The sequence below is a fragment of the Lepisosteus platostomus genome, chromosome 1, assembly GCF_059453375.1.
Source record: "Lepisosteus platostomus isolate fLepPlt1 chromosome 1, fLepPlt1.hap1, whole genome shotgun sequence".
Taxonomy (NCBI): Eukaryota; Metazoa; Chordata; class Actinopteri; order Semionotiformes; family Lepisosteidae; genus Lepisosteus; species Lepisosteus platostomus.
The window spans coordinates 41,845,336-41,870,058 of record NC_142611.1 but is presented as its reverse complement, the minus strand read 5'-3'; the positions used below and the strand labels follow the sequence as shown (position 1 = coordinate 41,870,058).

The 24,723-nt window shown below is 37.9% G+C and overlaps 2 protein-coding genes across 6 annotated transcripts in view; one reads left to right on the top strand and one right to left on the bottom strand.

The window, feature by feature from the left end:
• LOC148677960 (serine/threonine-protein phosphatase 2A 55 kDa regulatory subunit B gamma isoform) overlaps positions 1-3,942 on the top strand; it is a 164,519-nt gene extending 160,577 nt beyond the window's left edge. For all 3 annotated transcript variants that reach the window (XM_088629076.1, XM_088629066.1, XM_088629086.1), the window contains one exon: positions 403-3,942. In XM_088629076.1, coding sequence (XP_088485202.1) covers positions 403-694 — 292 coding nt within the window. In that variant the 3' untranslated portion in view covers positions 695-3,942. The remainder of the gene's footprint in view (positions 1-402) is intronic.
• A 2,230-nt stretch (positions 3,943-6,172) lies between these two features.
• The window catches only part of wfs1b (Wolfram syndrome 1b (wolframin)), a 34,784-nt gene continuing 16,233 nt past the window's right edge, over positions 6,173-24,723 (bottom strand). Inside the window, exons 3-8 of one of the 3 annotated variants that reach the window (XM_088629038.1) lie at positions 22,495-22,577; positions 17,533-17,677; positions 16,600-16,773; positions 15,103-15,183; positions 12,267-12,412; positions 6,173-10,245 (exon numbers count right to left, since the gene is read on the bottom strand). In XM_088629038.1, the coding sequence (XP_088485164.1) occupies positions 8,428-10,245; positions 12,267-12,412; positions 15,103-15,183; positions 16,600-16,773; positions 17,533-17,677; positions 22,495-22,577 (2,447 nt within the window). In that variant the 3' untranslated portion in view covers positions 6,173-8,427. The remainder of the gene's footprint in view (positions 10,246-12,266; positions 12,413-15,102; positions 15,184-16,599; positions 16,774-17,532; positions 17,678-22,494; positions 22,578-24,723) is intronic. The other 2 variants (XM_088629046.1, XM_088629055.1) reach the window with 2 other exon arrangements.

Below are 24,723 nucleotides of genomic sequence, written 5' to 3'. Positions count from 1 at the left end.
TGGATAAAGTTTAAGGTTTATATGTTGTGCTACAACCGATTTATACATAGAACATGCTACGTTTTTTTTTTTCTAAAACTCCCAGAGTGGCTGATCTCTTTTCGGTAACTCTTATTTTAGCAAATTCCAGTATTACTAAGCAGCAGAATATTGTAATTTTGCACCAGAGGGACAAAAACGGTTGCATCAAGGTTTAATTAGCAAATGATTAAGAAAACTTTGCCCAGATTTCTGGATGCTCTAAATTAGTCGTCTTACAAATGCTGTTGAAATTTGCCTCCCCTGTGGTCACGATGCGTTTGGCAAGCCCTATGTCTCAGACACTGGCAGCATTTGTAACGGTTCCCTCATTTATCTTTCTCTGTGTACTCAGTACTCCTTCTTCTTCTTCCTCCCCCTCAGTGTCATTATGACAGGCGCCTACAATAACTTCTTTCGGATGTTCGACCGCAACACAAAGCGGGACGTGACTCTGGAAGCGTCGCGGGAAAGCAGCAAACCCCGGGCAGTGCTGAAGCCCCGCCGCGTCTGCACGGGGGGCAAGCGCCGCAAGGACGACATTAGCGTGGACAGTTTGGACTTCACAAAGAAGATCTTGCACACAGCCTGGCACCCGGCAGAGAACATCATTGCCATCGCAGCAACAAACAATCTGTACATATTTCAGGATAAAGTCAACTCAGAGGTGCACTAGAGTCCTGGGTGCCTCGCCCTGCAGTGGGCCGCTCTCGAGCGCTGTACTGTACCTGCTGATAGCCTTGCGCGAGGGTGTATTCATTGTGTTGGAATTGTGGATTGTGGTTGATCACTAGTGTTTGTTGCTATTGGTAGTTTTGGGCTTGTATAAGCCAGCAGGGATGTGCTAACTAACCTCTTGCAAACAGGTAGTAGTCATGTAATTTGAGCCACAAACTTTCATTTATGGTTGCTTTTGAGTGGAACATTTTGCTCGCCAATTGGGACAGTTTCGTATTTCCCCAAAGTTCAGTTCCCTTACCTCATTGGTTAATAATATCAATCTTTCTTTACTCCAGTCAACTCTGTTTTGGGATATTTCTGCGGAGTGTTAGAATTACACCGGGCCATATTTTATCACACTTTTCTACAAACTCGATCTGTTTTTCCTTAAAAAAAATTATAAATTGTTTGCTTCAGAGAAGGCACTGCCTGGTCTTTGATATATTGACCCCCTAGTTTCTTTATTCCAAAGAAATTGCAAAAGCTTGCTGTTTCTTAAGTCATGCTCTCAAGGCAATGGATACAAGGCAATGGAAGAATTATGTTGCAGCTGTTTGTCTGTTTTGACATATTTTTTAAAAAATGAAAATGAAAGAAGCCTACCTTTGAGAATGAGATATTTTGCTTGCTTGCTTAAAACTAGGATTGGTAAAAGCTGATAATTGGGATAACGTCTGGCCAGACCTGTCAAATTGGCCTTCAGGTTAGTTCAGGCTAGTTTTCAGTATCTTCAGAGCCATATCTTTACAGAATAAATTAATGCTTGCCTTGAGTTTAATATGAGGCATGAAGAGGTGGTGTTATTACAATCCCCTTTAAACAGTGAGGTATTTTTTAAGACTTTTGAAATATTTTTTAATATTGTATGGTGGGACGTTTGTTTCTTAAAATGGACTTGAAATATAATTGATGTAAGATTTGTGAAGCCGATGCAGGTGGGAGTTAATGTTTCTCTTTGTTTGAGAAGTCAGTCAGGTAGAAGAAATGTTATAGTGGTGTTTGTTACAAGTCATTCTGTTTGGCATAAAGGCCTTCAGACAGACACAATAGATAAAACCGGTTGCACCAGATAAATATCCCATGCTTTTTCAGATTAAAATGAGAATTATTTATAGTAAGTACATATAGTATACTCCTGCAGGCGTCACTAGAGTAGGTTTTATTTTCTGTTATTTCATTGGAATGATTTGTTAGCACAACAACTGCAGATATTACAGTCAAAGGTTAATGGAAAAGCTGGCAACAAAAGAAGGGGGCTGGGAATAGAGAGATGTTATATTGATGTACCAGTAGTAGGAAGAATCTTTTTGTGGCCAGCAGCAGTAGCTCTAGCAGTTTCAGTTTTATTTGGAGTTTTGCATATAAAATGTACTATTTACAGTTTTCTATTATAAATCAAATTGGAGAGGGTTGTAAGGTTTGATAAAAATGGCCTTAAAACCTGTTTTTTTTTCCAAATTAACAAAGTAATGTGAGAAAAAAGGATATAAAGCCACACAGCAGGATATTCCTACCACTCTTTGAAGACCTGCTCTGGTCTGTTTGAAGTACAACATCAAATCATCCATTTTGTCATTAAGAATCCCTATATTTCATGTTATTCTTTTGATCTACACATTGCCACTGTTTCTCTTGTTAGTGGCCCTTGGTTACTATAAGAGATGCTTCCAAGGATGAGCAACAGGATATACATTTAAGTATGAGGGTCTTCTCCATTTTCATTATACCTCTGTTCTGAACCCTTTATTGAATCAATCACACAGACATAAAACACATTAATCCCTGTTTTGCTGTGGTGAAAATTGGGAAGCAGCTTATAGTTTCAATCAATATAATAAACATAAAGGTTTCAAAAAGGTGTCTGAAAACTGTGGCATCATAGGAGGAAAAGAGAAAAAATGCTTTACATCTTAAATGGAAATGCACTACTATATGTCTTGGTTCATTGGTGGCTTTAGTGGATAAGATGTGGCACAAGTCTGAATGTATGTTTACCATCTTTTTATGAAATATATGGTGATAAAAAATAAAACTGGATTTTGGATTCCAGAAGTGAGGGACTATATTTTACAGCAGAGAGAACCATCAACAATGCAATATAGCACTCTCCTAACACGCAGTCTTCACAAGAGTTTTGAATGAGGCAAGATCCACTTCTTACTTGAGAGAATTGACAGTTCTGTGACTGATCTCTGCCTTTCTTCATGATAATTTGCAACAGAGAACATTAGCAATGATGAAGCTGCATGGTAGTAATAATATGTTTTTAGAATTTTGGCTGCCTTTTTTTTAATCCATAAGAACAAGCTGTTCGCTGTAAAATGGCTTGCAGAGTACTCTCAACACGGCACCTGTACCATAAACAACTAATATACTTTTTGTGTTTTGAAGCACAGAAGCATGTTTACCATTGTTCAGTATTACAATGTACATTTATAATGCCTAAAATGTTTTAATCAGCAAAAATAAAAGGGAATGAGGAATGTTTATTAATACTGTACTCAAATACTAAAGAAGGATGAATGGAACTGTGTATATATTGTTAATTCTCTTTACACATTCAATTTTTTTCTGTAAAAAATGAAAATATTTAAAAAGCGGTTTAGGAATGTGGTAAAGTTGTACGTCAAGAAAGTACAATCCCTTCTGAAAACATTGATATCCATGAAATGCTGTACTAATCACAGCTTCAGTCGAGTTCAGAGCTTCAAATGAAAACAGCAATCTTGGAAATGGACTAAACAGCCAGAAAATGGACAATAACGGCGATACATCTCAGATTAACCACAGTGTGTCCCAAGGGTAACATGAAGTAATATTACTAATGTACTTTTTTTCCTTCAGTCCAATTACCTCCTTAATGAATGTTCTGTTGTATTCATCATGGTCGTATCCAAATGACATTTGGTATGCAATGACAACTTGGTGGATGCCGGTTAATAGAATTAAAACATCCTCTCATTTGGTTATCCAGTTTTTTTATATTGATTTTGAATTTTGGTCAATATTAATATTGATTTTGCAAGGCCATATAAAAAGCTTTCTGGTCCACTCCTTTCCATTTGAAAATGTTCATCCCACTTTTTCATGATTCAACTTTTGTGTTTGTTTCTTGTATTTTTAGACAACAAGGGTGTCAAATAAATGATTATAAATATGTTAATATGAGTTTTCAAATAAAGATTTCAACAAAATTGCATCCTACAGTTGTGTGGGTATGGAGCCCTTTTATTGAGGTACTGTCTCAGTATTTCAAGAAAAATAAATTCTAGGCTGTGTCATATAATTGCCCTTTTCCTAGGTCTTAATTGGAAAGCTGCATACAGTAAGAGAATCTCTTATACGGGCAGGTCTTTGTGCTATTTTTGAAGCTGTTGACTTTGCAGATGGTCAGCTCAATTTCTCTGTCACAGGCAGCATGATGCTTCTCAGATAGCACCACTATTTCTTCAAGATTTTGTATTGTGAAATCCTTTTAACATGTAAACCAAGAACACAACCCAAAATTTAAATTTTATATTTTTTTTGGTAAGGACACACATCCCGGCTGTGTCCTGCCTTGCACCTGTCACTTGCTGAGCCTGGATTGGATGTAAAGTGGTTAGAAAATGGATTAATTATTTGCTTTTCTCTGTTAAGGGTCATGGCAACCCCGAGCTTATCCCAGCAACACAGGGTGCAAGCTAGAGGATAAGACAACACATTTGATAGGACCAGTCCATTTTTGAGGCCACGCACACAGACACATACTGTACCACATTCAGACATACAGGTACCTTTTAGAGAATGATTATCCACCTGCTTTACTTTTCAGATTCTTATTGCAATCTAATAGTTAAAATGAAACTACAAGAGGAGCCTATTTAAAAACTCATATACAGACAGACTGGCCATTTCAAGAGTATAATATAAAGGAACACTAGGATATAGTTTCTCTTAAATAGAGAATTTGGGAACAAAGGTGCTTCAAGGCACAAATTGAAGATGGTTGTTCATCTTTGTGAAGAGGACATTGCCATGGAGACTGGTGGTTAGTTGAGTCTCTTGGTTATGATGAGATGAAAAAACAGTCTGCCAACAAATGTGCTCTTCCATCAAGATAGTATGACAACTCCACTTGGCAGCTTACAAAGACAACTGTGGTGTGACACCGGTGCCTTCAGTTTTGTGTACATTTCTTGGGAGAAAACACTTGAGATTCTCAGATGGTATGTACAGTACTTGGTATGCTGATTAAATTAACAAGGTTACTTCTGTGATAGTTACCTAGTTTTTAGTTTTAGATCGAGCATACTGTATTATTACCTGTCACAAGCAAGACGTAGCAATTTACTTTCACATAGAATAGAATGTTTTTACTACATTCATAGTTTTATCCTTGTTTCATTTTACCCCATAGAAGCCCTAAAAACATACCGAAATAAATCTACCTTTGGGCTTAAATACATCTACTGTTGTATGTTGCAGATTTTGGTATAATGTTGAATCCATCTGTCATTTCATCTCCATAATGTGACAATAATTTGGGCTTTAATCATACTGCTTCCAGTGGAAACCTGACTGTATTCGGAGAACTCGGGCATGTAACGGTCAGCCTAAATTAGTATCTGAAAAATCCTAGTTTTGATTAACTATTGCTTTGTGAATGTCTTCACAGACAAAGATAATCAGTAATAGCAGAGCTTACAGATGGTAATTTGTCCTGCAGTCTGCAATGCAATTTGAATAATTCTTAGTATCTTTTAATATTTCAGATGTGACTCACACAGCCTTTCTAGCTGTCAATTAAAAAGAGCTCATGTACACTTTAAACCTTAAATATTTAACATACACTGACTAAACCACAAAGTCCAAAACTGATTCCTTTTTTTTAAATCAAGCTTAAGTTGCATGGAATCCACTTTCTAATTGCTTCTAAAGCAGCAGCAAAAAGCAGAATTTCTAAATTTCTGTGCAGTTAAATATATTTTAATCAGGAAATGTTAGGATGCCACCATGTGGTAGCTTTTCATTACTGACGTTAAACATTAACACCATCTGTACTGCTAGATGTTTATATAGAGATTGTCTCAAAACAACTGAGTGACCCTTGCACAACTTACAATTTCTCAGTATTTAGTTGCCTTTGATGAGGGCTTTTTCAACTCTCATTTTGTCTTCAGATTCTGTGCACCTTGTTTATCATAAAGGATGCTTGCTTCCCTAATACAGAATCAGATTTTAAGGTACAGGGATTTTTTTACTCAGTTCTGTCACCTTTCACCTAATACTTCAATGTTCTTGTTGAAGTGTGCTGAAGAACTTAATGTGTTAATCTTAAAAACATTAAGATGTTGTCCATCTTTGTCATCCAATTTATATTCACAATTTACACTACAGGTTCTCCATCATTAAAATGTCATAGCTGTAATGAATAAACAAGGTCATGAACCACTCTGTTTAACATGGTATTTTATTTATTATTGATTTTCCACAGTTTTGAGTTACAGCAGTGTTGATAAGAGCATCACATCAAAAGACAGGGTACACATTTTTAGTACAGCAGTGTTACTAGGCACTTAAACATTGCTGAATTCGGTTACATTTCTTCACACTAGATAAGGTGTCTTTTCATTATATATGAATCACCTGTGAAACAATAACCATAAAGCCAAGCCTTCATGATATAAGCATCACTTATAACTGCCACACCATGTGAATTGTTAGCTGGATAATACAGTATTTAAGTTGTTACCTAGACCAACATTCTTTTTAGCTTAAGATCTGCAGTTTTTGCAGCGGTTCTGTTCTTTCCAATGCTTTTGATTACCTTTAGTTCCATAAATTCACATCAAACACTTGTAAACATACTTTAATTTGAAAGCACAGCACCAATGAAGCAAAGCGAGCTTAGAATGAAAAGGACTGTTTCTCAGGTGTCTGAAGAACAAAAAACACTTCACCCAACCTTGTGTGTAGATCTCCACGAGTCCAGACTTGTACCTATAGACGCCACCAGTGGTGACATGCTTGTCCCAGTTCTGCCACAATCTTAAAGATGTCTTACAACATACAAGTCCAGCAGGGAACCCTGAAAGGCACTGTGGGCAAAGGCACTTCAGTTCTTATGTTTTTTGGACAATTTGAAAGACACCTAAGCCTGTGTTTTTACAGCATTCTGTAACTTTAAATCATCCTCACAAAAAAGTGTTTTTCATAGCTAAATCATAGTTATTATTAGTGTAAACTGTTCAAAAGTTTCTTTTTTCATTTTAGTACTGTATTTTATTTCCAACCAATATTTTGCATGCTCTTTAAATGTATAACTTCCTGCAATTAAATTTAGTACCACATTTGAACAAAACTGACTGAAACCTGTTGCTACCAAATCTTAGCATTCTTAATCTGAAAGCACACAAAATACTATAGACTTGTGTCAAGCATGAGTCGATATTGTCAATGCAGACAAAATACAAAGCCACTTAACCAACATGACAAGTTCTATACACTACGAACCTTCAAAGCTCAAACAGTGTACCAGAGGTTACTATCAAAGTATTCCTTTTCACCTTGTTTTGTTTTGCCTTTAATAAGTGATTTTCTTGAAAATAAAAATAGAACTATTGCATTTACAGTTGCCCATTAATTCTGGGTGGTTAGAATTAATTCAGATATAATGCATAAAAAAGCATAATTGTTCAGCAAAGGAAACAAAAAAGGCAGCTATGTTTGTTCACCTCAAATGTGCTAAAATAAATTTGTGTTCTACTGTACTAAATCATAAGAATACATCTTCCAGGTCACTATACTGTAGGTCCTAGGATCTCCACTCAAGCAGCACAAAGTGTTTATACAAATAGGGAGTAATTTCACACAACACTGCAACTGGATTTAATATACATATGTACTGTATACATCCAGCTTCTTAGCAGCATAAAGCACTTGGTTAAAGCCTCAAGCTTAAGGTGGAGTAATGAAAATGGAGACAAAACAGTAGAATAAAGACTACAGCATACAGTATGTTGTTGGATCTAAGTTTCTTGCACTCTTGATTATCTTTCTGGTGATGAATCGTTTGCTGCTGCCTGTAGTGCCAGACTCTGTGAACGAGTCATTTACATCAGTTATCAGTTGTGCAATCTCGTGAAATCCACCAGCTGCTCACCTGAAAATTCTGGGATGAAATTAAATACTACACTTTCAAATAAATGAGACATGTCTGTATTTTACCAGTTTGCATACATGAAGCTTGCTAGTAAATGTCAGAAAATGCTTCCGATATTAATAAATCAATTTAGTCATTTCTGTATGGCTTAATAAGTTACCTGAAAGATTGTCTCACTAGAAAATTTAAAGTTTACTACTACATCACTGCAATAAAACAAATCCCTGTGCATTAAGTATTTCGATGTAATTCTACTTTAAATTCTTATTGTGTTCTTGCCTCCCTTCTCATTTTCCCTGGTGCATTCTTTGGTACAGCCAATACTATAATCCTCCGAAACAAAAGCTTTGAATATTTTAAATGTTTAAATCACTGGTGAAAGAATGCCTGTGTATATCTCTTAGTAACTGCAGTGGTGAGCTCATGCAAATTTGTGAAGTGCAGTACCATGCAGTATTCACTTTGTGTTTTTACTTATGCCTTTTTACAGTGTCTTGTGTGTGCAGGGTTCATTCGCTCGTAACTACTTTGTCTACATGATGATATCACGATTTTAATTTTGCAGACAAGAAGGGATCAAAGAAAAAATCAAATGCAAATTTGAAGGCATGCTGCACTGTGCTCCTCCAATCATGCTCGATTTTATACTGCCTACCCACCGGAGCCAGTTTGGATAAACAGTTCAAGCAGCGAATGGCTTTGAGCTCAAAGACTGGCCATTTGCTGCCAAGGCGTCCCTCTAATACAGTGCTAAACTCCACCATACTCCCTTGTACCAGGTTCAGCAAGACCTTTTTGAACTCATTGCTGGCCTTCAAGACAATATCTTTAGTTGCATCATCCTCCTCTGAAGTCACATTTCCATTCTTTTTATTGAAAGGCATCCCCACAGTTATCTCAAATTTGTAACGGTCAAACCTTTTGATGTGGCAGATGTGCTTTGCGAGAAACTTTAGCCGACAAAGTTCATCCTCCTCTGCAGTAGCATTCTGTGGGTCACATGTGGGGTAGGCTTCGCCATACAAGCACCTCATCCAATCTCCAACGAAGAAAGGCAACAGGTTGATGACCGACTGCGCCCCATTCTCAATCTCTGTAACTCGCACATACTTGAACCTCCCAGTCCAGGTAACACGATGACCCTCGAGGTGGCTACACAGGATCTGCGTTTGTGCCATGTTCGATTCCTTCCATGCTTGGGGGCCGCATAAAAAGCTGTACTGTTGCCAGGTCAAAGTGGAGTTGTACACTTTCATGCCTTCGGATCTGTACACGTAGATCCAGCAGAAGAGCATGATGGCAGAAATCCAGACCAAGATTAATTTAACAACGGAACTTTTGGACAACGATTTGACCATATCCAGTAAGGAGAAGCTAAACCTGGTCCACCACCGGAGAATAACAGGGATGGCACACACAACCAAGGTGACAACAATCTTGATAACATCTAGAGCAATAAACCACTTCACAAACTGAACGAGAAACATGGCGGCAATCCCCAGCGTTAAGACAGGCAGTGCAAACAAGAAGAGGAAATAGCCAACGGATGTTCGCAGGAGGCCTATTCCGGTCGAGTTCTGAAGAAGCACTACAGAAAACTCACACCACATAAAACACACCATGTAGGGAATCAGAAAGCAGTAAGTGCCTTTAAACTTTCGCAACTGAGCCATCTTGAAAAACAGGTAAAAAAGATACATGTACAGCAGGCAGGGGACACTAACATTCAAAACAACAAAATCGCCAAGGGGAAGGGTGACAAAGGTTTTACCAAAAAAACGAAGAAACGCCAATTTTTCCGGAAGGCCAGCCATTAAGGCACACACCGAAGAAGCTATTTCAGTGAAGAGTGCTCTTCTGGTGTACGGTTCAGCGCAAGAGCTGAGGCCCATGTAACTGGCAATGGTGAAAAAGATGGCAATGGTGGCCAGCTCCGAGCACGGGATCCATTCTTTGTTGGCAACCGGGAAAGAAAATATCACAAAGAAGACTGACAAAATGAAATGAAGGTAAGGCTCTAAATGATTCCACCCAAAGTTAGTCTCGGCTTGCTCTACGTCAAGGTTTGGTTCAAAGCGCGACAGGAGATCTGTGAGAGTTCTGAGGTTATCCCACGCTTTGCTGTTTTGGAAAACCTTCAGGGTGCAGATGATCATCGAAATGAAGGACAGGTAGAAGATAACCAAGGGAATCACAAAGGCAAAAAAGTCAATTGTCAAGTTGCTGATAATGAAGAAGAAAATGAGGGCATTGACATGGTGCGTGGGAATAATGGTGCTCAGCCAGTGCATTCCAGCCCTGGAGGCCCAGTCAATCAGATGTTCTTTCATTTCTATTACAGCATGAAGTGGATATTTCAGGATCTGCAAAAATGAGAGGGGAAAAGAGTCATGAACAATCTCCTTGTTGTATTACAGAAGACTGCTCCTAAAAAAAATTTGTGGACTAGAAATTTTCAGGCAAGGGCCTGCCATCCCTGGACTTGGATAGTCATAGAATAGGTCAATGAAAACAGACCTGGAAAGCACATTAACATTTCTTAATTGTGCTCAGGTGGAACAAAAACAAACAGATGCAAGGATTCTCCAGAACCAGGACTGTAGATTGTCTTGAGTTAAGTCATAAACTGGATGAACTCCCAATTTCTTTAATAGCATAAAACATTACTTATACAGAAGTATAAGAATAGCTCTGTAAACAAAGAACCTATGCATATGAAGCATAAAGCTCTACTTCTGTAGATCTGTCTCTATGTACATGACAAATTCATGAATATACAAGCAGCTGCATGGATCAAAAACTTCAAAATTCTCATTATGAAAAGTGTCAGTTCTGTGACACAGAAGTTACCTTCACTGTGTGTTTTACGTCTTCCTCTTTGAAATCCAGAGCAGCAAATGTGACACTCCACAGAAACACAAGCTTATTTACAGTGCCAGACCAACTAAGAAACGTCACAATTAATAGAGCCACCTGCAACTGCTCTTTCATCTGTCACAACTTATTACTTCATGCCAGTTTCTTTTCCCTGTCAAAAGCCATCAATCGTGGCTGTAATTTGGCATCATTTAAAGAAGTAATGTACAAAAATATATCCTTGCAACATCCCGTATTATGCAGGGGACAAAAAATTACAACTTTTGTATTTCTCATTTTCGCAGGCGCACAGAAAAGAACATTTCACTTATTGTGTTCAAGAAAATAAAGCACCTCCTACATAATATAAGGGATACTCACAGACCTCAAAAGAGGTCAAGACGTCAAGGCATGTGAATATCATTTATTTGTGGTTGTTTTACAACTCTAGAAGCATATCCATCTAAAACGACTTCTCATTTATTGACAGTACGAATAGCTGTTTGGCACTTACTGTAATTAGGGCTCATTAGGAAGACATAGTTTACTTTGCAGTTTGTAAAAAAGTAAGATGATCTTATAATGAAACATGCATATTAACATTACCATAAGGGTTCATTTGAGCAAAAATGTATTCATTTATGAGTTTTAAATCGAGGTTTGATAACATGCAGAAGTGAAGGTTAGTAAAGAAAATAAAATCCTTCTGTAGGACCCTGTACATCTGGCCTTACAGTATATCATGTTCAATCTAGCATCTCCTCAAATATCTGTCTGCACTGCTTTGTGATAGGTTCTTTGCCATTATCTTTTGGACATTATAAGGTCCTGTACATTATTAAATCCCAAGCAGCACATCTGGTTCAAAGGAAGAAGCTTCAGTATGTATATAACCGTGAAAGTAGTTCCATATAAAATGTATATACAGTATACTCCTGTATCAAAGGAATTTTATTTAATCAGTGTGATATTCTGTTCCTAGAAGACTAAGAATTAAAAATCTGCTTAGATGGTTCAGTTTGGTTTGGTTTCTAGTCTTGTGAAAGAACCAAAGCTAAATAATATTTGCATTCCATTAATTCCTAGTGACAGCTTTAAAAAAAACACCAAAATAATATTAGATTGTTGAGAAATGGAGATAAATTGTTTATAGGAGCCATGTTTGATGACCCCAGTTAATACCATTTTGGAACAAGTAAAGGTTTATTCCATGCTGAAAAGAGAAGAAAAGAAACACAACATTTCGTCTTTGATGCCTTCTTCGGGTGTCAAGACCTGAACATCACACCCAAAGAAGGCTCCACAGCCGAAAGGGCTGTGTTTCTTTTCTTCTCTTTTCAGCATGGAATAAACCTTTACCTGTTCCTTTGCAGCCCACGCATGCTGATGCAGCTACAGTACCTACTTGTAATACTATTTAGGTCAATGATATTAGTCCTGGATCTAATTAAGAGCACACATCAAGGTACCATAGCACTTGTCTTAAATAACACTGTGTTTTCTATGGCCACTATGACAGAAATATCACCTTCTGCTGTAGTGGCAGGTCATCAGGGCCCTTCCCATCCAGTTCGTCATCGTCATCATCGCTCATAAACAGGCTGGATGGGATGATGCCCTTTGCATACTTCTTGGTGATTTCAACAAAATCATCTAAAGCAATGTATTTGCTGGCTGGAAAATAAAGAAAAAAAATGGGGGATGTTCTCTTTGTTCAGAAAAACACAAGATCACGGGTTTGAAGTACATATACAAACTACAATTTGATACTCACAGAATAATCCTGTGATCCAAAGCTCTTCATTATGACGTGTGAAAGTCAATTAGAATGAGGTTCACATTCTTTTTAGGTAAAAGAGCAAAACATATTTTAATCAAACTGGCAGTTTACATCAGCAAAAGCTGTTTTCTTTTAAAAGCTACACAATTAATTCTAATAACCTGATCAGCATGATAAATGCATTGTGGATTTTTTGAGATTGAAATGGAAGTAAACTATATGAAGAACAGATATTTACTTCATTTTATTTACAGTACATTATCATAGAGGTTGTCATAACCATTCAAACATCTGTAATAATTATGGAGCTTTTAGCTAAGCTTCTTTTTCATTCCTAACAGTGAAGAGCATGATGAGATTCACATTATACCCGTGTTGGCATCCACTGCAATGGCTGCCCGGGAGATACTGAATTGACCTTAATATTTTGCTGCTACTGCTGCTGTGTTCATGAAACTACCCCTTCTTATCTTAAGGACTATTCTAACTCCAGACCTCAAGCTGGAACTCCAGGTCTACTTATTTTAAATCCCAATTCAAACTCTGCATTCCAAGGACTAAGCTCCTGTGGGAGACTGTGGGTTTTGTTCAGATACTCCCCATCTCTGGAATGACTTGCCCCATGAAATTAATGCAGGCCAGTCCATGGCAGCATTGAAATCACGAGTAAAAACATGTTCAAGAAAGCCTTTGGTGCTCCCTGATTTTATCTTACTGTATTGACTCAGAGCTGTTTTATCACCATATAGTTGGAATTAATCCTGTATTTTACAGTATGGTTTATTAATTGTATATGCACTTTGAGATTTACCTATGAAAAGTGCACTGCAAATAAATTTTATTTTTTTTATTTTTATTATTATTCCTGATTGGGATTTAAAATTTGGATGCTTCAGAGAATGGCAGACTGGAGGGGAGCAAACTTGATCCTGTAGAGCAATGGTTCTCAAACTATGGTATGCGTACCACTCGTGGTACATGGAGTACCGCCAGGTGGTACGCCATATGAGCCTGGAACTTTGTTGTGTGCACTGAAAAATCAGGACAGGTTTTCATATTTTCTATTTTAATACGAGTCGAATAAGCAGTCTACGTACTATGATACAGCGCGCGCTAATACTTGAGTGGACACAAGAGCTACAATGTAATTCTATATAGGAATGCATGCTACGAACACAAGTGACCAATTATATTTAAAAAAAACTTATCTCCAGTTAATAGGGAGGTAGAAGAATGTGTGGCATTTTGGAACAATGACAATGTTGTAAACACAGGAATGCATAGAAATGCGTAACCTTGTGAGCACAGGAAACTGTGATAGATAACAGAAAGATATTTAAGAACTTTTCTAGGTTAATTTGAGAAAAATCCATGTTTCACTCCCATGCGCATGAAATAAAAACTTCTTTTAACTTCTGAGACAGACTCCTGAAACGGAAATGGGGAAAAGTGCAAGCTTGCGGATTGCTAAAGCAGGTAAGCCCCACACTATTTTTGAAGAACCTTATTTACCGTTGGCAAAAGAGCTGACACGTATTATGTGTGGAGAAAAAGCTGCTAAACAGCTCGACCTGCTGCCCCCTCTGAAAGACACAGTCACTCATAGAATTATTGATATGGCAGATTATATCAAAAGTACACTGATAGAGCGCGTTAAGATGAGCAGATGCTTTTCACTGCAATTAGATGAGTCTATATTCGATTTGGCCAATTTCCTCGTTTACGTTAGATATGAGTTTGAGGGTACATCCCATGAGGACTTTCTGTTATGTAAGCCACTACCAACAGGAACTACAGGAGAGCACATATTTCAGCTTCTGAATTAATTTATCGAAGAGAATGGCATCGACTGGATAAAATGTGTCAAAGTTTGTTCAGACGGTGCTAGAGCAATGACAAGCCAACACAGTGGTGTAGTTGCACAAATTAGAGAGGTTGCTCCAGAAATGAATGGACGCATTGCAACATTCACCGCGAGACCTTTGCCGTCAAGAAAAAGCCCGACGATTTAAAATCTGTTAGACTCTCTCTTTGCTCGACTAAACAGGCTCACCCCACTCACTGAAATGGTGCTTTTTTATTGTTTATTTTTAATTGTTGTTGTTCCTGTTTTTCTTTCTATAAAGCGCTTTGAGAAGCCACCTTTAAAGGTGCTATATCAAATAAAGTTTATTACTATAATATTTATTATACGTGTATGTGAGTGTGTGCGCACACGCCCGCTCATGTTGGTCATTGAGAATTTCTGGGGTTCCTATGAGAAGATGACTTGTAGGTGGTACTTGGATGCTTCGGTTTGATCAGGGGTGGTACTTGGTCCAAAAAGTTTGAGAACCACTGCTGTAGAGCTACCAGGTCTTCTGCTTTTTACCCTTTTTACCCCGAGCTGGAGAACAGCGTCCTGTCTCACCGTTACTATCCAACGGGCTACACGGGCCAAATGGCTGACTCTCGTTTCCAACTTAAGTCAGTATCTGAAGTTTAAGTGCTTGAGATTTTGCAACAGGAGGGACTCGTTTTCTTTTCAAATGTTTCCGCCAGAGACTTGGTGAAAGCGTATTACAGAAATCGCTCTTAGCCTTACGTTCGCTGCTGACAAGGCGCTCCAGCACCCTTCTCTGTTTCTGTACAGATTTTGGAACAGGACCCGGTTTGGCAGCTCCATCTGGGCACAGTAACAATCGTAACGCAACAAAAAAAAGACAAAAAAGAGTTAGCGTTTGTTTTTAGGAGAACACTGCACGTAGTGGATAAAATCCTGCTACCTAAAGGTAATTATACTTGCCCTGTAAAGTCCATTAAAACCAATCCAGGGATTACAAGCCACACACAAGCATGCAAGACACGTGAATGAACTAAGTTAAAAGTAAAGGAACAAGTAATAGGTTTATTCCATGCTGAAAAGAGAATAAAGAAAACACAGTGTTTCGGTCGTGATTGAGGGGTAGAAGGAGATTCTGAATAAAAGCAGATTTAGATTATTAAGGATAGCTTATTGTGTTTTTTACTTTAATTTGTGATTTTTTTTTCTAGTTGCTGATATTAGGTAGGTTCTTTTCTTTTTTTGGTTAATTTAATAAAGGGGGCAACTAAATTAGGGTGGCATAGTATTGCATTGGTAAGCATTATTCCATGCTGAAAAGAGAAGAATGGAAACACAATAGTTTTAAGCAACACCCCTCCACAACTGAAACGTTGTTTTCTTTCTTCTCTTTCAGCATGGAATAAACGTATTACTTGTTCCTTTGCAGCCTACGTATGCTGACGCAGCTACCCACCTGAACTAAGTTAACAGTATGCCCCACCAAGACTTCGATCCACCGTACTAGGAATTCAGGTGGAAAAAATACTACCATAAATAATACTACCAATCATCCATCCATTCATTCATTTTCTAGCCACTATATCAGGGGGAGCCACAGCCTATCCCGGCAAGCAACGCAGAACAGCAGCAAGGCAGAATATATCTTGGACAGGACACCAGTCCATTATAGGGCACACACAGACACAAAATACAGACACGCTCACACCAGGGCCAATTTTACCAGAAGCCAATTGACCTACCAGTATGTCTGTGGACTGTGGAGGAAACCGGAGCACCCAGAGAAAACTCATGCGAACACAGGGAGAACATAAAAAAATCCCCACAGATAGCACCCCAAAAAGTGCAGCAATGCTAACCACTGTGCTAGCATGCTGCCCCAGACACTTTTTAACAAACCATTAATTTTGATATGGCATTTATATTATTTGATGCAAGATGCACAAAAAGCAATCATAAATTCCCAAACAAACAGCAGTGAACTCATGAGATAAAGATAACTTTATCTTATCTTAAATGATATTTTTATTGTACTGTGTATGTACAATCAGTGTACTGAAGATAGGTATCTTTATTGTACTGAAATAAACCTGTTGAAAACCAGTCATGACGTACTTTACTAGATGAGTCATTTACGAGCCCATGGAGTTGCCCTTTTCAGTAATTATGTACAGCCTTTTATGTACTAAGGCATTTAAGTTACTTCAAACTGTAAATAGACTAGGCAGTCTTATAGAAGATGAAACAGTATCTGCAAACCTTTGTCATCATTAACTTGTCCAACATTTTCCAGAAGCTCAGTCACTGCGACCTTTTTTTTCCGCTCGGGGTTTAATCTCCAATACATCACTAGTGCAGCTTTCCTCACGGCCCGTTCAAAATCAGTTTCTGAAGACAGTTTCTTCACTTCTTCCTCGTTTTCTGTTGTGATTCCTTACAAACAGCACAGAGTAAAGTCACTAATGACACCACAGCTCAAAAATATACTGTTTGTATACGCCTGCCTTCCTGTCGAAAGAGACACCAACATGCTGTCAAGACCACAAGTAAGTTTTTAGCTTCCTCTTCATTTTGTTATGCAGTGATAAGGGGGAGTGCCCATCACATGTCTTACAGCACTTTAAAAAACTATAGCACTATAGATGAACTGTCACATTTTCACTCCATACTGTACTTCAACATCCACAGTTCAAATATCTGCATGATGTCTATATGTCTGTATGATGAACCCTTATTAAAAGACTATTTGTGTTTCTTCAAATTTCTCCATCAGGGGTGCTCACTTCCACTTTACAGGGCTCTCTCTCTGTACCTGACCAATAAACGTTTCTAAAACCCTCTTTTTAAATTACGATAAAAAGTCAGCCATAAAAGCTAGAACACAAACGGATATATGAAATACGTGGGAAAAAACAAACAAACGTAGGTCACACAATGTTTCTTAATGATGCTGGCTTAAGGGTTTGTTGCCGTTTCAATACCAACATGTCAGAAATAAGTGCTACCATTACAGAAAATGGCCGGAGCATGAATCATTCCAGTTAAAGTGGAAAATGTTCAAAATGACCCCGCTAGATAACATCTGGAGCCACAAAGCAGCAGGATGACATAATTCCACGAAACACATCCATCCCAAGATGTGATGCACAAACAATGGTATAAGGCAAACATAAACTCGGCTAATTTACACACCTCTTCTTTCTACTAAGCAGCGTCGCAACAACTTCACGGCCTCTCTCCTGCCGTTTTTTGCAGCCTGAAGAAGCCAGCTTACGGCATTGCAATTGTTCAGCTCTTCATCCTTCTCCTCTGCTAACTTCAAGTAATATTTGCCAATCTGCAACAACAGAAGACATGGAAATGTTACGTTTAAGGGACTCTTTTGGGAAGGCCTTGAAATTCAATTTTATTTTCTGTCTTAGACCACATGCGCACATTATACAAACAAAAGTGACTTGAATGAGAAGACCCTCTGGGCTTTGAGGCTTGATTTTCTCTTGTAAATTGATCGAAGTTGACAGAACATTCTGAAATTTGATAGAACTTTCTACCACTTGAACATATTCAGCTTTACATGTGCAGAAACAAAATGCAATGGTCCTCTACTGTTTTAAAACTCATGTTAAAAAAACGGTTTTGCAACAAATTGTTCCGTCTGTAGCAGAGATTTTTCCAGGAAATTTATTTTTTTGTACAGTATGTAGTACAGTGCTTTAAAATATTTGACATGAAAGGTAATCGTGGAGATTCAGCAGAACAGGAGACACTTCTTTACTGGGAAAATGGAACAAGCTACCCAGGAATGTTGTTGAAGCCAATATACTACATTATACACAGCTTCCAGATAAGCCAAATTAAATTTAATGTTTTATTGACGATTTCCTATCTAGTATTTTAGGTCTGATTATGTAACAGAGAACATATCAATGTTATTCCTCCTCTATTCCTGTTATTCTATTCCTCGTAAATACAGAATAAATACTGAATATGGACCCCATTCCTAGCAATGTAATAGATATATTATTCATTCATGGTAAACATGGTGGACATGGTAAAATACTTCAAATTGAAATGGTACATAAGTAAGGGATCATACTTTTGCTTAGTTTGCTAGTAGAGAATGCTGTACATTTCAGAATTTTGAAATAACCATTTTAGAATCAAGGTATGCCCACCAGGAGAAATCTGAAGCAATTTAAACACCCCTCCACTTCCAACCAACTAAACTATAATAACAGAGATGTGCAGCAGAGTGAAATGTATTTCATGAAAAGATACGTGATGGGAAAGACATTGCATATAAACAGGCATTAAAATGTAACATACAGTATGAGATTTGAACTAGTGTATATACTGTATATAAATTATTTAGATGCCAGTAATGGGGGTTAAGAAGTATTACAGCTGAGATCATTAAATTTGTACTTTACATTAATTTATCATTTCAAAAAAGGCAATATAAAAATACAAATTTGTAAACGTGCAGAAGAAAATATATTTCTGACAGGTTTTCCTTTTCAGGTTTATTAAAACAGTTTAAAATAAATCCTACAAAGCAGAAGAAGTATCTTCACATTCAGTTTTTGCTTCTTAAACACATATGACAGCTCAGCAGAGTACAAAAAGGAACCCAAGAGAGGCAATCTTATTATCTGAAAGAGTTTTATTAGAAAGAAATAGGTATCAGGGTTTATCAGATAAAGAAGCTATTTCAGGCCGTGTCTCAAGTACTTCTGCTTTTAAAGCAGAGAAGTAATATGCTGAAGACAGGCCTTTTTTACCCAAAAGATAAAAAGAGAAATTCCATCGACTAGTGCCTCAAACTGAGTCTTAACACAAATGTTTAATACTCCTTTTTTATTGATCTTTACATTAAATGACAAAGTAATACAAGACTTCTTCATTTCAAGTCCGTTTTTGTTCAGCTGAAAATGACACCGCTAATCCACCGTAATGTAAAAATGCATTTAAAGAGCTGTGTGAACACGGCAGGCTGTAGCTCTACTTGTGACAAGATTTCTAGACATTAATGGAAACACGCAACTATTAAGCTTGTACATTTAAAAGTCTTAAAAGCATGAAGCTCTTTTTTATTAGAGCCTAATTCACAAATATCTTCTGCAGTAAAAAAATCAGCAAAGTGGAATACTCAATTTAAACCCATTGACAATCTTGCAATTCTTTACAATACCAAGTCCTAATGGAAACAAACTGTAAATGATACTAGATCCTGGTGAATGATACTGCTGAAAATAAAAAAAATATATAGTATCTAGCAGCCATATCACTCTGCAACTCACAACTGGCAACCCACTGAAGCTAAGCAGGTGTGAGCCTGGTCAGTACCTGGATGGGAGACCGCCTGGGAAAAACTAAGGTTGCTGCTGGAAGAGGTGTTAGTGGGGCCAGCGGGGGGCGCTCACCCTGCGGTCCATGTGGGTCCTAATGCCCCAGTATAGTGACGGGGACACTATACTGTAAACAGGCGCCGTCCTTCGGATGAGACGTAAAACCGAGGTCCTGACTCTCTGTGGTCATAAAAAATCCCAGGGCGCTTCTCGAAAAGAGTAGGGGTGTAACCCCGGTGTCCTGGCCAAATTTCCAATTGGCCCTTACTAATCATGGCCTCCTAATAATCCCCCTCTATGAATTGGCTACATTACTCTGCTCTCCTCCCCACTGATAGCTGATGTGTGGTGAGCGTTCTGGCGCACTATGGCTGCCGTCGCATCATCCAGGTGGATGCTGCACATTGGTGGTGGTGGAGGGGAGTCCCCATTACCTGTAAAGCGCTTTGAGTGGAGTGTCCAGAAAAGCGCTATATAAGTGTAAGTAATTATTATTATAGTATACAGTAAACGCACATAGATAAGTATTTGGAGAGTGACACTCAATACAGACCTAAATATCCTCGAATTAAAGCTGACATTCTGCACTTGAACCTCATAGTCATTGTTTCATTGTGCTGGAGTACAGAGCCAAAACAACAAAATATCTTTCACTGTCCAAATACTTATGGACAGCACTGTATAAAAGCAATACAGTCCCTCAAATATACAGTTAACATATCTTTCACCACTCTTCCGTTTCTAGAAATAAATGTATCTGTTAACCATCCACGACTCTCATCCTCAGTCTATTACAAACCCACAGATTCACACAGCTATCTCCTGTACAGCTCTTTTCATCCCACTCACATCAAAAACTCTCCCTTTTTCACAGTTCCTCAGGCTACGTCGACTCTGCAGAGACTACATGGGATTCCAGAACCAAGAACTCAAACTGTATTCTTTTTTAATCAACAGAGGATACCCCACCCAGGTTATCGATAGGGCCCTCACCCGGGCCAAAAACAGCCCTCGGATCATCAACTCGACCAGGCACTCCCGGTCTCACAACCGCATTCCTTTGGTGCTTCCCTACCACTCTAACACACTTTCCATTCCCAGAACCTTTATTAACAACTACTCCATTTTACAAGGTGATCCCGCCATCGGTACCCTTTTTTCTAACTGCCTAATCATCTCATACCGCTGACCACCTAATCTATGTAAACTTCTGGTTCACAGCTGCCTTGACCGCACTCAAAAATCATCCCCAGCAGGCCCATTCCCCTGCAACAGAACTCTGCAAATACATGTCTAGCAACACGCTCATTCAGGGCCCCTCAGGTCAATTCCAGATCACCCAGACAACATCCTGTACCTCCAGCAACCTCATTTACTGTATCTCCTGCAAAAAATGACCAGCTATCTACATTGGGTAAACAGGAAGGAGACTAGGAGACCGCTTCAGAGAACATGTTAGGGGCTATGAAGATTAAAGATTTCTCCAAGCCCATAGTTTCTCATTTCACCTCAGACGGCCATGATCACACTGATCTCTCTGTCTCTGTTCTCAAAAAAGGGTTTCTCAGCAGAAAAACAACAGAAATGAAACTCATCCTGAAACTAGGTTCAAACCTTCCCCCTTCTCTCAATGACTGACTTGTTTTCATGTAATCTTCTCTATTCTCATGCAGGTTTTGACTTCACACCTTTCTTCACCCTTCTGTACTTTGCACTTCCTGAGTGGCCTCTCTGCCCCTCCTGCCTCCTCCCCTCTCCCAGTTTTTGTTCTTCTGTCCTATTTAACCTTTTCTGTCTGCCCTGTCATTCTCACACCTGAAGAAGGCTTCACAGACGAAAAGTTGTGTTTTCTCTCTTCTCTTTTCAGCATGGAATAAACCTATTCCTTGTTCCTTTGCAGACTATGCATGCTGACGCAGCTACCCACCTGAACTGTATAACAGCAATGATCACAGAAAACAATATAATGACAATAACAGACCTCAACAGTTTCCACTGTCAGCAAAAATGGAATAAATTCTGTCAGTATTATCATTTTTCACTGGGCCATTCATGAACTATGGTAGACTAAAACAAGCTCTCAACAGTTCTGTAAATGTGGAGACAGTGTGTAAACCATTTTACTTTTAAAGTTTATGTGCACAGAGCAAGAAAAACATTTGAGTATCATATTCAAGAGTTACCCGTTTAAAGCAAAGAGTTTATAGTTTTATTTCTCCATTCTTTGGCACGTATCTAAACAAAATAAATTTGGCAGTTCACTGACGTACTAAGGGATGATGCACCAGAAGGTATGTCAGCCATGAACGTCACACTGTTAAACCAAGAATTGTCTGCAATGCATAGGAAATGCACAAAAAATAAAATTTAATGAATTTCATTAAAAAAATAAGAGCTGGACCATACTTATTGTGTTGCATATACCTTGCTTCTCTCAATCAATTAGCTTCTCCTTACATCCATATAGCTGGAAGGGTTACCTGTAATACTGACACAATAAGGAAAATATTTTATATGAATGTCTATCAGGCAATTTTTGCTCACTTTATAACCCTACATGGATGGGGAAGAAAGCTAATACTTATGTCATTCTGTAACCAGGAGCAGTGGGAAAGCAGGAATTGATAGATCTCTGCTCTATGTGGGTTAAAGCATTCAATTATATTTGAAACAATGGAATAAGTAAACACACGCACACAAAAAAAATAAAAATCCTAATTTTATACATAATTGTAACTGATATTTCCTTCAATTCTTGAACAAGTACTGTTCATAAGGGTTGTTATCCAAAACCAAGATAGCTTACTTCAGTCTGGGCTTTTGGGTCTCCAGCCTTAGCCTTCTCTTCCTGCTCTTCAAAGTTGAACTCTTGCTCCTGTTTTGTAGCCTCTGTAATTATGCAGGAATGGATTAAATGTTTTACAACCTTTTCAGAGGAAAAACAGCATATCCAGATTACTGATTTTATGGTATTCGTCCATACATTCACGACAGCAATAAATAAGAACTTCATGCTTGTTTTAGCAGATAGTAATTGAGCTCTAATTGCATAGGATGATTCATTCATATAAATTTAAGACACAGTAGCAGCCATAAGCACACACTGGCTTGCATTTGTACAGAGGCAAATGCCATTATCAGCTTTATATATTGTAATACTGTTATGGGACTCACATTAAATGTTTTGTAATTGGGGTACATGTTTTGTTACACAGAAGGCAGGCAATAAGAAAAGAAGAAAGGCAGTATTGATGTTTATATTTGGAACGTTCTGAAAAGGCACAGTGAGAGAGGAGAGAAAAATTCCACAGATGCAGCAATTTTTAGTGCAGCAAGAAATCAAATCTGCCAAGCACAGCAGTACTGGAGCATGTGAAAATCAATAAAAAAACAGACTGTGTCAACTATGCCCCCTGCAGAGTGAATGCAGCTAAATGATGACAGCTTTTTTTAAAGATCTCTTTCTGAAGGGAAAAAGCCTTTGGACTGTTTCTTACTCAAACAAGAGCCACCTGCCCCATCTCTTGTAAAGGTAGGGCTAGAGTAAACAATATCCCTCCAAGGAACAGGCTGCCTGCAGAAATGAGGTGTTGTATTTAATTTCCTAGAGATGAAACAGACACTAGTCCTCTAGTCCCAGCAAAGTTGAATATATTCATTTAGAAACAATACATTTTTCAAATGAATTACAATATGTCTTTAGCTGACCATTTCCCAAATGCTGCCTGGCCCTGCAACAGTGACCAGCAACACTGACTGAGCGTTGGGAGACTTACAGGCTTTATGGGATTTATAGGAAAAAATCTCAATAGTTTTTGGTTTAGCCCCAAGAGGTCAATTTTAATAATGCTAAAGAGTCTAGCTTGGTAAATTATAATGAACCCAACTAACTGCCATTCCTTCTGACTAATTAGAAATAAATGCACACAACCCACTAGAAGTTATAAAAAATGAAATGTTGAAGCCAACAAATTCCTACCCTGCGAAGCAAGCCCAATAAAGAAAATTATAAAGAACAAATCATTACCTTCTCTTTAGCAGCTTTAATTATACAGAAAAATAATGTTGCGACAAAAAATACATATTTAATTTATTTAATGAGCATTTCATTGATGACAATAGCATGTTTGGCGGGTTGATACTTCGTAATGCTTATTAAGGCCCCTTCAAGTTACTGAATAAGAAGTACTAGATCAGCTTTATAAAAAAACGTAAGTAATAAATCTGCTAGCTGTGATTGTATTGAACTCTTTTTACTACAAGTGATTGTATTGAACTATTTATACCATAACATGCTGGTTACAGTATACAATTTGTGCTCCACTGAGCCTCTTATTAACAGTCCTTTAAAACAGCTGAAATCCCAGCACACTCACAGTTCACACTTTTTCTACCTTTTCAAAAAGGATGAAAGTCACACCTTTCTACAGACGTACTGTATATGCAAAAACGGTAATAGAAAAAATACCAAAAGGCATTTATTGTCTTTTTTAAAAGCAATTATATTTTATGTGATGTCATGTCCAGTCTGCTTCTTGTTCCAGACATGAACATGTTAGAGTAGCGATTAAAGTTTTCAATGATTTTAGCATAACTTGCTAAAAGTATTATTTGTGCAGTTCCCTTAATAAATATATTTAAGGTTTTTGTCACTGTTACACCCTATATGCGGGTTTTAGGATACAGGGTGTAAACTCTGACAGATTTGTTTTACAACCTCATTAAGTCAGATAAGGAGACCAACAAGTTTCTATCCTGGTCCTCCATCTATATTTACATCTATACAAGTCACTTTTAATGGCTGATCTGCAGCTCAACTTCAATATAATTGTCTAAATTGTGAAAACTAAATTTCTGCTATTTAAGTTTAAATATTGTAAATTGCTCCATTAATCACAATTTCTTACTTCAGGTAAAACAAAGTGGTAACAAGTCAAAATTAATAAATATCTAGGCACTTGGCTTGATAAATCTTTAACATTCAAAAATCATATTCATAAATTACAAGCTAAGGTCAAGTATAGACTTGATTTAA